The 13,682-nt window shown below is 50.7% G+C and overlaps 1 protein-coding gene across 1 annotated transcript in view; it reads right to left on the bottom strand.

The window, feature by feature from the left end:
- Positions 1 to 13,367, bottom strand: part of LOC144175310 (solute carrier organic anion transporter family member 4A1-like) — a 49,028-nt gene extending 35,661 nt beyond the window's left edge. Inside the window, exons 1-4 of the mRNA XM_077704392.1 lie at positions 12,505 to 13,367; positions 7,587 to 7,798; positions 5,393 to 5,489; positions 2,734 to 2,855 (exon numbers count right to left, since the gene is read on the bottom strand). Coding sequence (XP_077560518.1) covers positions 2,734 to 2,855; positions 5,393 to 5,489; positions 7,587 to 7,798; positions 12,505 to 13,367 — 1,294 coding nt within the window. The remainder of the gene's footprint in view (positions 1 to 2,733; positions 2,856 to 5,392; positions 5,490 to 7,586; positions 7,799 to 12,504) is intronic.
- Positions 13,368 to 13,682: the final 315 nt, after the last annotated feature.

Below are 13,682 nucleotides of genomic sequence, written 5' to 3'. Positions count from 1 at the left end.
CTACATTGGCCCAGGTTGAGCAGTTTCGCGTGGCTCCTGGAGAGCCGTGCTGCGCATGCGCGAGGAGCAGGGACGTCTCACGGCGCACAGCTGGCGCACCGGAGCCGCCGCCACCACGACTGGATTGGATTGGAAATCGTTTTAGCAGCAGTAAGCATTAAAATCCTAGACAACCAGGAAACCTAAGAATAACCAGCTGAACCTTAGCTTACGCTACGTATATCCTGGCATTGCCGAACTAAGCCACTGCTAATTTTTTTTTTCACTTTCACTTGTGTAGTTTTGTTATATGTGCAGGCGTACGTGCAATAATGAAGCAGCTTAACAAAGCAGTACTCTCGCATTCACAGCGGGCTACAAAAGTAAGCGTATGTTATAGTGCTCTCGTATATTTCACACAGTGGTTGCAGATGGTGTATCGCTATTTGTAGTATATGCACAAGTTCTTTTTTCTTTTGGTTCTTGAAACCCTTTTCTCGCCTACGTTTGCTCGTGCTCCAGCTTTCTTCACCGCTCGTCCGCTGATGGAGGTGCAAGACCCAGTCTTCACGGTCGGTGGGATTTGGTCGGCCTATCGCCGAGATTTTTCAGCACAAAATGTGCGTGCGCGTAGTTTTGGCGTTGGCAATAGTTTCTAGTGCGCAGCACTTTGGCGGCCGCTACTGTTGTTTGACATCGCCACCGGCGTCGTAACCGAACGAACGAAGGCAAAGAAAACGGTGTAGAAAGTGCGGCGGAAGTGTGAGGGGGGGGGGGGGGGGCAGTATGTTGAGCCCATAAGAGACACTCCGCGGCGGCGACGAACGTCACTAAATAAACTACGCTTAAGAGTACCGCCACTTCGTGCACCCAGAAGCGTGCGGGGGCCATTTTGTTGCTTTCGTGCAGTGTTGCCATCCCTTCAAACGAAACCGCCGCCGGTTGTTGTTACGAGCAGAGTGTGACCGGCCGCTCTATCGTCCTCGCAGCAGAGAGAGAGAGGAAAGGCGCCCAAAAACAAAATGGCTGCGCCAATATGTAAACAAATATCACGTGGTGCCGACCGACCAATGAAAATCTCGGCGGCAAAGAGTTCCGATACTCTAAAAGCCTTTATTTAGTGACGCTAGCGGCGAAGCATGGCGAAAGTGTGAGGAGGAGGCAGGGACATGCTGGGCGTTGACGACGCGCTGCGAGATGACGGCACAGCTGCGCGTGCCGTCCTGCGGTCGACAATTATGTGCGTTCACTTCCTGAGACGCAGTTCGCGCCACCGACGCAGAGGCTTACCATCGCTGCCGTCGAGAGAAGCCACGAGTGAGTGCTGCCTCAGCGCACTGTAGCACTCAGGAGTGAGTGCTGAACAACCAGCGGGACAAGCGGCGGATGCGCTTTGCGCCCTCGTCGTTGAGTGGTCCCTCCGAACCACGCGCGGGAGGTTCAAACACAATTTACAGCAGCAACATGCTCGCCGGCAGGGACGCGCTGCGAGGTAACGGCGCGCGCTGCTGTGCGTTCGCTCATCACGCGAGTACTTCCTGAGACGCAGCCGCTATGCGCCGTGACCGAAAAGACCGCAGTTCGCGTTGTGCACAAGGAGTAATCGTCAGTACTTTTTAGATGCAAAGCGTCTCTTGCTCTCGGCTCCGTCGTCCGTCGTCCGTCCATCCGCCGGCCCAGGAAGACACCGGCAACACTGCCGCTCCAGGAGCCCTTTAAGGGGAAGCGTGCTCGTCTCGCGCCGGCCCAGGACCGGCAACACTGTCGCTCCAGCATCTCATGGTCGGGGCAATGTCCCTCCCTTGTTGTGGCGCTGTCCACACCCCCACTGCGCATGCTCGGCTCATCTCGGGCCGGCCCAGAAAGACACCGGTAACACTGTCGCTCCAGGAGCCATTAAAGGGTAAGACACCACCGCTCATTCAGCAAGCCGAGCATGCGCAGTGGGGTGTGGACGGCGCAACAACGACAAGGGAGGGACATAGCCCCGTCGCATCTAATAAAATTACACCATCTTCCCGTAGGGGAACCCTGAGTAGTATGCGAAACAGCCATGGGCTCAACACAATTTCCCATTTCGTAGTTCCGGTAAGTGAAAAGTGTGGTAGTTACCATGGAAACCAAACGGTAAATATAACGGTAGCTACGTACCTCAACGTAACGGAAACGACGAACTGAAAACTAATGGGCACTTGAATCGGCCCCATGGCTGCTTTGCATACTACTCAGGGTTCCCCTACGGGAAGATGGTGTAATTTTTTTTTATTAGATCGCGGGCGAAAGATGATCGGAAGGCAAGCAAGCCTTCTGGTGGACGCTGGGGGAGGGGGTAGCGGCAAAACCTTTCCCTTTGTACTAGAGTACACGAGGCTGATCGATGCCACTGTAGAACCTATAGCAGCGCATTCAGGCTAGTTTTTGCGCGTGGCAGTTCAACTATACATGTTGCTGCGTTCTAGTATTCAAAATTCACGCGTGATACTCTCCTGGTCAGGCCAAGAATAAGGCTCGCCTGGTGTTTCCTCAATAATTCAAGCAAAAGAAACACGCACGAACAGAAATCACGCAGTCTAGACAACCCTTTCGAGCGCTCCGCATTTCAATTTTGCTAACATCGGATGAAGCTCCACCCAAACTCAGTCGAAAGAGAATCTGTATACCTTAGAAGGGTAAACTAAAGACTCCATCATTCGAATAAAAAGCGGCGCATGCGCAAAACACCCCCTTGACTACACGCGCAAGTTGTGAGCTTACAGGGCAGGTGCTTGGGAAACGCTGCCATGGGCACGCTGACAATGGCTCCCAAGATGGCCGCCAACAGAAATCCGACCCACCACGCGCCAACCCAGACCGAGCTCTGAGTTGTGAGGCCAAGGCTGGAAAAAAGAAACGAACGGGTTGTATATACGGTGCATGTATTACTCTGCAAACGAAAAGAGCAAGCTATACTTTTACGCTAATAGCTTGGAGGACCCTTGACGTGTCGCAGTCAAGGCTTTCCACGGTTGTCGAAAATAATTGTGGTGGTCTTGCCTGCTTCGTTGCATGTGACTGGCAGAATCGTACGAACTATATCACGCGCCGGTACCTAATTAAAGGGGCCCTGAAATACGTGTTGCCGATGCATGGTGTTCACATTTTCAGGTAAATCAATGTCCTAGTAATCACCTCCTTCAAGATATTTGTTAAAGCGATGGATATCAGTGGAGTTATTGCAAATCAAACATCGCATGTTCGCCCACCCCGCAATTCCTCCTCGTTTCGTTCACCTCCTCGCACCGCGCGAATGTGACTGCCCATGATGCCTCGGTTCTCGGTGACGTCTGCAAGAACATCCGGTTGCGGGCGTCGTCTGCTGCTGCGATATTCTGCGCCGCAGCATCGCTTTGGGACGGGGCCGTTTGATATTCTGCTTTCCGTTTGCGCCGTTTTATTTAATCATGTTGGTTATGACTCCTCTACTCCGCTCACGGCTGGAAAAGCTGACGAAACGAATGGGGCGGACTTCTACGCTTCCACACCCCGCCGAGAGATCGCGCGGAAAGAGAAACACCGTGTCACCGCGCGTACGCGGCGACGATATGTGTTGGTACATATGGGAGCCTAAAATATGTGAGCGAATGACCAAAGAATCCCCTAGAAATTCGTTAAAGTGAGCACGTAAGTACATGCGTTCCGAACCGCGTCGGTTTCTATATTGCTTAACCGACCTCTCGTTCGCGCCAATGTCGAGCTTGGTCGTGTTGTGATGACGCCATGCGCACGCGCGTACAAGGGAAGTAGTTGTATTCCATTCCGTTACTCCGACCGTTTGTAAACATTTACAACCGTAACAAAAAGGTAGCCGAAGTGCTGCACGGTGTGGCACAGGGACATTGTTTTAGAGTGCGTCGTGCATTACATTCACCCCCCCTACTTTTCGGGAAACTTCGCGTTGAACTACTTGACAAGTACACTGTAACCGATTAGTAGTGTGAGTCTTCGGGCCGTGCCTACACCTTTGTTCGACCCTGCATATGACTGCACAAAACAAATATCCCACCCTCACTTTTTTTCCGATGGCCTGGAGCCACTTTCCTCTCTATAAAGGCTGTTCGTTAATTTTTACGTGCTCAGTGCTGCCAATTGTCATACGTGGAGGGTTTGGTTGCCGGCCGCACCCCTAAATTCCCCCTCCCCCTCCCTACCTTGTGTCTAGTTTAAGTGGATGGGCGCAAACTATGCTTGCTCTACATAAAGACATACCAATCTTGCAAAATATACGCATCAGTGTTTCTTCCTCTAAAACTACAATAGCCCTTTTCTATATGCAAAGTGCGAGTTTAAAACTAAAAAAATCGTACCAATGACTTTACGGAAGTTCCACAGTTCAACAAAAACGTTTTGCCTTGGATTCGCGAATACGATACGCAAACCATGCCACTTAAAAAAACCGCGTAGAAAAAAAAAGAAGAAAAATCCCGGGCCATCTCCGCTAACGTGAAACCTGGGGAGGTGCGAAGCATGCAGTACATGTATAAGTGTATTCTTGGCGCCTTGGCGTTTTTGCCAACGGAGATGGAAACGTTGGGGGGTAGAGGTATACGGCCTTGCTGTAAAAGTCTCCTGACTCCGAAGCACGAAGCGTTCTAGCGCGATGCCTAAACAAATGTCCCGGTGTTTTTTAGTACGCGTTACGTTCTAGCGCGAGGTGTAAACGAGTGTCCCGGGTTTTAGTACCGTGTCTAAATGAGACGATGGTTACGACGACAACACGAGACGCCAAAAGTTCAAATCCCTAAAGGATTCTCCTGTAATAGCAACATCCTGACGGGATTTTAACGCGTGCCGTTCATTGAGTGAACGCGAGGCTTAAGTGAACTGCACCACAACATTTTTTTTTTATTTACTGTTTATTGTCTTCGCCACGACATAACGTGAGATTCTGAGGAAACCTGTATGCTAGATTGGGTTAGATACCACGCTGAAGGTTCGAAACGGCAGACATCTAGGGTGGTATTCTCATGTTTTGTCCGTTTTGTGTCCGTTTTAAAACTGTCCGTTTTGAGCAAGCACTGACTGGCTAAAAGCGAACACCTGATGTGACGCCATGCAACCACGGCGGAGCTATGAAGCGCGGCATCTAGGAGCAGACGATTTGGAGCGGATGATTTTTCGTCCCCTTGTTGTTCGTTCGCTGGCGGAACAATAAACGCACAAAAGATAGTTTAAAATAGGTTTAGACGTTTAAAATGTGTTTGAGAGAACAGTTGAGCAAAAGTAAACGCAAGGCCCACCTACAACTGGAAGTACGTCACAACAAAACGGACGCCAAACGGACAAACACGAGAATACCGCCCCACACGCGGGCCTGTGCATTTGTGCGTAACCCGTAACTGTGAAGCGCAGCGTGAATAAACGGGGTGACACTCACGAGCTTACGTCCGTCAGGTCGACAAACACGGAAAGAAAGTATCCCGCAACGAGGAAGCCGAAGGCGGGTCCCAGCACGGCCATTGCGCTGTACGTCCCTTAGGAAAGAGAAGGAACACAACAAGCGTGTAAAGGCATGCTGTCTGACTGCTATATTAAAGGGACCCTGCAACACTTTTAAAGCAAAGCTTTACTACTTTCGGCCAGAGATTGACCTTTTGACCGGACGTTTTGACCTGAGTAGAGTGAACTAGAGTGAACCTGAGGCACACCCCCGGCAACACACCCCTCGAAGCGTATCGCGTGATTCGCCGAGCCCGCTGTTGGCGCCTGCGGGCACCGACAGGGGTCGCCACCGCCGCTGCGGCCGAGTCAGCCAACCACCCTTGCAGCCTCCCATGCATGCGGCGCTGGGTCGTTTCGGGCAGCGTGACTCGTCTCGCGCCTGGCGAAGAGGAATGGTGCGGTGCATTCGCCATGAATGAACGCCGCGTTCGCCCGGCCTCCTCCTGTGAGCGTTTCACAGAACCGAACGGCTATGTGACGTGGTCGTCAATACAGCTAAATCAAAGGTTTAACCAAGCGAAACCAAGACTCAACCAGACTAAGCCAAGCTTTTGCTTTGCATATCCAAGGTTGGCTGAGCTAAGCCGCAGCCATTTCTTCAACTTTTTTTGAAATCTTAAATACTCGCAGAATGTAGTCACCCAACACACTCAGTACTTGGATTAGGGGGTCGCAAAGTACCTCGGCTAAAAATCAGATAACTTGGAAACTCGTTCAAAAGATTTTTCCCTCTTTCCCGGTCTTGACGTTCTTCGACCGCTCAAATTACGTCATTAAGGCCATGTAGCGGCTGTTGGCTGGTTTTTCTTCAGTTAAAGCAATGAATGCATGTAACAGCAACTTTAAAAATAAAGCCCCAAAAACAAAGCAGAAACGCAAGGCGCATCTGCTGCGACGAGTAAATCCCGCAGCGCCGCCGCCCCGTGCTGGCGATAACTATAGCTTTCGCAGTGCTTCCAGACGCGAAGGAAAGAGTGAAAGCGTTTATCGAAAGTGTTGCAGGGTCCCTTTAAAGGGACAATGGCAGCCAGTCTGCACACTCAAGCAGGCTTGATGCTCAACTTATCCTGTCGCCTGTTGCTCAACTTATGCGACGTGTACGTGAGCACACGCATGCGTATGTCACTCAGTATAATTGATAATTTCTCCACGCGACTCTTTGGACACTTGCTGCCTGTCAGTCGGTTTATGCACCACTCGGAAATGGTATTGCTCCTCTCGCGAGCAGAAAAAGAAGGAAGGAGGAAAGGCGGGAAGAAGAGAGAAGAAGGAAAAAAACGAAAGGAGGGGGAAGAGTACAGAAGGGAGAGGAATGACGAAGAAGGAAAATAGGAACGAAGAAGAATGAAGACGAATGAAGGAGGATAAAGAAGGAACAAAAAATGGAAGCAAAACAAAGAAGAATAATGCGGAAGGAAGAAGAAAAACGAAGGAGGAAAATAATTAATAAAAAGAAAGAAAAAAGGGGAAAGAAAAATGCGTGAAGGAAGAAGAAAGAGGAACAAAGAGATGTTGGGAATTTTCATCCTAAGCTTCATTGTGACTCAATCCGTATCGTGTGCACACGCCGCTTCTTACGCTCGTGCAGGCCGAGGCACCTGATTATCATCTTCAAGGTGCCGGAGGACGACAGTAAAGCTGCAATCTTTTATTAAGCCTAAACAGCGATGAATCCATGGCTGGAACGGTGACGTAGGAGAGGGGATGGCTAATGTCTTGCATGGTGCCAACTGACAAAAGATGCAGGTATCCTGAATTCCATCTCAGCGCTGATAACCCAAGGTAGCGGGCGTCGACGAGGTAAATATTTAGCCCATTCGTACTGCTTGAATCTAACTAGTTTTCGCCCTCCGTCATTATCCGACTTCTGCATGTAAAGTTAGGTTTAAGTTAAGACAGATTCCTGAGGTATGATGCCGATACGTTTTGGGATCAGCCCCTACATTTCGTGAACGTTTGTGTGTAACGTTTTGTGAACGTTGGGAGCCCTTACGCTCTGGTGTGTGTGTGCGTGTGCGTGTGCGTGTGTGTGTGTGTGTGTGTGTGTGTGTGTGTGTGTGTGTGTGTGTGTGTGTGTGTGTGTGTGTGTGTGTGTGTTCGCCTTAAAGGCAGCACAACGGTGCACTTACCAACGAAGAGGGAGGTGAACTTGAGAGGCAAGTTCTCGTCGAGGAAAGAGATGCCCAGCGTGTGGAGTGGGGTGACACCAGCTCCATGCATCATGCTGCCACTGAAGAGGAAAATGCGGTAGTCGCGGATGCTCTCCTCCTTGCACGTGTCCCTCGTCTCGTTCGCGAGCAGAGGTGCCGCGTAGCACAGGTCCGGAGGTACAGCCCCGTAGCTGCGCCACGGGGGCAAAAACCCGCTCTGTGCCCGGCAAACTGCGTGCTTGATAAACGCCAAAGACATGCAGACGGGCTGAGTGGGACGGAGCCGTCGCTCTGTCCTGTGTCGGCGCCAAAGCCAGGGGCATCTGAAGTATCGATACGCTATGCAGTGGTGCAATGAAAGGAGATTTCATGTTGCTTAACGCTGTTTGGAGAAAATCCCTTAAAGGGACCATGAAGACAAAATACAAGTTTGTTTTATTCGAAAGATTTCGTGTTTTATGGTGTCCTTAGCGCTTGTCCGGATGCAAACGATGTTTTATTCACTGAGAAATTAATCAATTTACGTTAAAATTTTGATTTTCCCGCTAAATCGTGTGTTTTCGTGGTCTGGAACGACATCGCGGTAAGCAGCCGCTCTGCAGCCGATTCTGAAGCCTTGTTTACCGTTAGTGAACATAGGTGGCGCCAGCATACCGCGGGAAGCCGTTTTCTGCTTTTGGTTTGTTTTTGACCGCATTGAAACCTAGCTTGTTTTTGTTAAGGGAGAAAACAATCGTTTCGTGAAACATAGTGCTCGCTCGACAAATATGGTCACGAAATATCCCTGTTACACGGGCACGATTGAGTCGATCCGATTGAGTCGATCCGGATCGGCTCAATCGTGCCCGGAAAGAAAAGGTTGATCGGGCCGCTGCTACACGGCAGTTTCAATCGCGATCGAGCTCGATCCCGCTCGAACTCAATCCTGGTTTCTCAAGCGTTTCCTCCATGCTCAAGCGCGATCGATCGAAAGCGGCGATACTCTCGTCCCCGCTCAGCAATGGCACAGAAGGTGACAACATCAACTAACGCCGCAAATTGTGTCAAATAACTTGACCGAAATAAGCGTTCGGTAACATTTACATAGTTACGTATACTTACGACCGCGCGAACTTACCAGACGCCGGCCGCAAGTACATTGTTAACGCCATCTGGCGTACACGAGCGCAACCGGTGCAACTTCTCGATCGCGATTGAAACGGGCCGTGCTGCAATATTATCTCTATGGTGCTGCAGCGGCAGTGCGTCGAGGGCGCTCGAAAACTTGATCGCGATTCACTTCAATCGTTATGTGTCCATCAGGATCGAGCTCAATCCAGATCGGGCTCCTGCTACACGGCAATTTCAATCGCGATCGAGCTCGATCCCGCTCGAACTCAATCCTGGTTTCTCAAGCGCGATCGAGGCTTCCAAGCGCGATCGAACGAAAGCGGCGATACTCTCGTCCCCGCTCAGTAATGACACAGAATGTGACAACTTCAACTAACGCCGCAAATTGTGTCAAATAACTTGACCCAGACCCAAATAACCGTGAAGTAATATTTACATAGTTACGTATACCTACGACCGCGCGAAGTTACCAGACGCCGGCCGCAAGTACATTGTTACGCCATCTGGCGTACACGAGTGCAACCCGTGCAACTTTTCCATCGCGATTGAAACGTGCCGTGCAGCAGCGGCAGTGCGTCGAGCGCGCTCGAAAACTCGATCGCGATTCACTTCAATCGCGATTGAAAGTGCCGGTCAATCGGCCAGTGTTGTCTGAGACAACCCCAAAGCTCCGCAGTCCTGTGCAGCTAAACCAAGCATATAGTGCGCGCAGTACCAACAGCAGTACGCATCGGTACTTCTATGTTTTCCTAACTTCCACTGTTTGTCCCAATATTATGACTGCTTTAAAAGAATGTGCCCTAAATTTAAGTGCTAATAGCCCATGGCAAGCTTACAAGCTCTGCCTTATTTGCGTTTGCTTTGGCCGGCTTCCGCCAATCGCAGAACTGGCTGGTATGACGTCATAGGTTCTGCTGCGGGAAATGAGCTAGTGGGTCGCATGGCCATTCCCTTTTTTTCCTAACTATATAGCTTATTTGAGCGAAGTTTACGTTAAAAGTGGTGGCAGTATGGTTCTAACGAGGCAATCTTTTGAATGAACCAAACTTGTGTTTTGTCCTCATGGCCCCTTTAAGCTGATCTGTTGTACGTCGAGCCTCTTCAAATTCTGCTTCATCACTATACAAAAAGTTACTGCTGGGGGAAAATTTTTCTACGCGCTATTTCAAGGGACACGACACAAAAATTTTGCATCTTTTTTTGGGGGTAAGTAGAATGACCTACTTTTTCACGAGTAGAAGCCTCATTTGCTTCGGCGCGTGACGGTTGTTTAATTAGAGGTGTTTTTAATGCGGCCAGTCACAGTTTCGGTTTCAGCGGGTGCCGCGAAAGGCTGGATTCGTTATAAACAAAGCTGCCCGTGACTGTCGGACGGATATCACGAAGCAGAGCTGCCGTACCACTGTCGATTTCGCGTCGGCGGCAGTTTCTGCTAATGCCCCTACGTACTCATCTCGTCAGCCGTTTAATTAAAAAACGACGTGGACGTGATGCAGGCGCTGCAAATGCAAATTGCTGCTGCGGCTAGAGAATTACGCGCGACGCTCGAGACAGTGGGTGGGGATACGCGCGCTGGGAGCCGCTCTGCCTACAGGTCCGCCTACAGATGTGTTCGGCTTAAAGGAGCCATGAAGAGAAAATACAACTTCGTGCAATTTGAAAGAACTAGGGTTCAGTATCTCACTCAGCTCCATTACAGCCCCAAAAGATGTTTTTTTGACAAAAAAAGCAAGAAATATTTAAAAACTTTCAAATTTTCCGCCACAGTGACGTGTTATGAGCAAGAATGACGTCATATGGGCCAACAATAAAACATAATTTTCAGTGCGTTAACTGCACGTTAGCATTCAAGTGATGCGGTCAAACGGAACCAGAGGCCCCATTACAGACGTCCAGTCATGTGTCGTCGCGACAGGTCAATTAGGCGGCCGCCAATCGCACAAACAAGGTTCCGTGACGTCATAGAAAAGTTGCGGGAAATTGGCCAGGGGGTCGCGACTGCCTCACACGTTTTCTTTAATATCTCCGTTATTTTTTCGAAGATTGCGATGATATTAGTATCACTGTTATCGGGACTAAGCAGTCTTTCTAATAAACCCAACTTGTATTTTGTCTTCATGGCTCCTTTAACACTGCGGCGGATATTCGATTGCCGCTCTCGTAAGGGGTGCAGATGACGAGTTTTAATGCAATTCGCCATCGCATCATTAACTCCTTTTTCGTATGTGCTGCCTTATTTGGGACTGGAGTCCCATTTCGTGGAGCGGCAACAAGCTATCCCTCGAACTACCTGCGCCAGTTTTACAGACGTACAGATGGGCTTCCTTGTGGTGCACGCACAAATGCTTACGCATTTAACAGTCATCTCGCCTGCGCAGCGACCGTGTGGCTCGCTCAGAGCGCCTTTTGTATACCCGGCGCATTTTCGCGTCTACGGAGTGAAATAAAAATCAATAAATCGCGTCCAGTGTAATAAAAATCATAAATAGAGTGCCTGGACATGCTGTGGAACGTAGGTCGTGGCCAGCTGCCGATGAGCCCGCGAAATCCCGGCGCCTCCGCGGCCAACGATCGGATCGTTCGTTGCTTGAGAGAAAAAGTTCCGACCTCCGATCGGAGCGGCGAGCCGGCGAGAAACGCCGGCAGTGCGGAAGCGGCCAACACAAACTCGTGACGTGTTTGGATGTTGTTTATTTACTCAACATCCAGGGAATGTCGACTGCGCGAGGTCCTCCGCTGGCTGCTCGGTTGCGTTTCGCACACTTTAAAATTGATTTTAAATATTTTCTACGCTGTATTAGCCGCGTTGTCTTTACTTCTATTTGTCTTCACTGCTTGTCTTAACTTAATTTGTCTTAACTGCTATGCACAAACGCATCGCCGCGAAGAGTTTTTTTTTTACCATGGCGCAAATAGGCGATTTTATTAATAGCATTTTCGTACGCGGCGGAGGTGACACATCAAGCGTTACAGACATACAGACGGGCTTCCTTGGTGTGTTCACACAGAAATGCTTACGCATTTAAAAGTCATTGCTGTACCACAAGATGGCTCCCGAATGCCCGGCGTTTTGCGGACACAATTGCGTAATGACATCAGTGTAAGTGGGGTTGCAATCTCGTTAAAGCCTGACTGATACCAATTGAGAACGGAGATGCTACTTAACCGCTACTGTCACTAACGATATATTTCTACGAGAACTAGTACTGGTTCATTACCAGGAGCACACTAGTACTCTTAAGTTGTGCTTAATGCATCTACTGACACCAGTACTACTGCAACTGGTACTATTATATTGTCACGGGACGTGGCGGACAATCCCCGTGGCGCCATAGCCCACCACCAAGGATGGTGACGACGAAGAAGAGCTGGTGCGCCGCGCTGCCAGGCCTGGCTCCGTTTTGGCATTATGTAAATAGTTCTTTAACCATTATGTAAATACATCGCTTCATCGCTACATGGACCGTGTCATCTGCCGCCACGTAACATTATCAACACAGCTGTCACCACCACCACTGTTGCCCATACTTAAGGCTATCAAACTAGCGCCACAAGTTTACTGCTACAACTAGTTCATCTACTTTTTTTGGTGGCGTAACAGCTTGGAAGCTTCGCTACGAGAGCCAAACGTACGTGCTGGTAACTTCTACAGCGAACCCTATAGTTATGGCGTCATGCATGGGTAGAACCGTCTTGCAGCTGAGAACGTGACGTTGCCCAGACCTTGGCCAAGCAACCCTGGTGTCGGTATTGGCCTCGAAAACGCGCGCCAAGAGGACTCACTCACGTGTAAGGAGGCGCGAGAGCGTAGGCGAGGAAGTACATGAGGGAGCCGGCCGCCGTGATGGCCATGCCGGCGGAGATGATGAGCGGCTTGTTGCGCGTGCTGCCCAGGAAGGCGACGGGCACGATGAACAGGCCGTTGACCACGTTGAACGAGCTCAGGATCAGGCCCGTCTCGTAGCTGCTGAGGCTGAAGCGGCGCTCGATCGTCGGCAGCACCACGCCCAGCACGCCGTTCGTGACGAAGCTCTGCGTGAACTCGATGGCGCACAGGCTGCCCAGCACCCAGCCGGGCGTGCGGAAGCCCTGCAGCCAGGCCGGCCGGTACCACAGGAAGCCGCACTGGAGCTCGGCGCTGGTCGGCAACGCTTCCGCCGGCGAGTTCGGCTCGGCCTTGGGCTCGTGCAGCGAACTGTCGAGGCGCGGGGGCGAAGGTTCCCGCAATGGGCGGTCGCCCGCCGTGTCCAGGCGCAGTCGCCATGACTCCGGGACGCCCACGAGTTGGGGTGTTCCTCCGGCTCCGAGGGTCATGGGTCGCAGAAATGGCACGGGAGAGCTCATGCCGAGTAAGTTCCCGGGCAGGCGCTTTGCGCTTCCAGAGGAAACCTGCTTAACAGCAACCACGGGTCCTTCTGGTGATTCAATGCCATCAGAGCCTGGAGCCAACAGATTCAGTGTGGACTTCGAGGCCCCCTGGGGCGGCATCGGACCTTGTTCAGGCATGGCATTGTTCGGTGGCATACGCGGGTTCAATGACTCTGGGCTGGCAGCCAGGGGCGCGACGCCAGATGTGCCCGCCTTGGGCGTTACGGCGCCGATAACCGGAGCCGTGGGCACTTTGGCGTTTGGCGCCCCATGCGAAGCCATTGCGTCTTCTGTACCAAAATAGATTTGACTCATTTTAAAGAGAGGAAATCAAACAAAAACACGATGAAGCAACTTCGCGTCTTACCTACGTACGGAGAAAATGTTTATAAAAATTTAGGTAGGGACTATTGCAGACCCAATACTAGCCCGACGAAAACTCTCGATGAACACCCGTAAATTAGGTTTTATGCAGTGTTCATGCACTGTGTCCATTTCAATAATCCCGTGGGGACGAAATTGTTCCGATATTACCCAACCGTGGCCTCTTGTATAGTACGCAATCATCACCGTTTACCATGGCGCTACCTGCTGGCG

Source organism: Haemaphysalis longicornis, unplaced genomic scaffold (genome assembly GCF_048455015.1).
Source record: "Haemaphysalis longicornis isolate Haplotype H1 unplaced genomic scaffold, Haemaphysalis longicornis Haplotype H1 scaffold_3, whole genome shotgun sequence".
Classification (NCBI taxonomy): domain Eukaryota; kingdom Metazoa; phylum Arthropoda; class Arachnida; order Ixodida; family Ixodidae; genus Haemaphysalis; species Haemaphysalis longicornis.
Note: the sequence above shows the minus strand (reverse complement) of the source record. Positions and strands in the feature narration are given on the sequence as shown.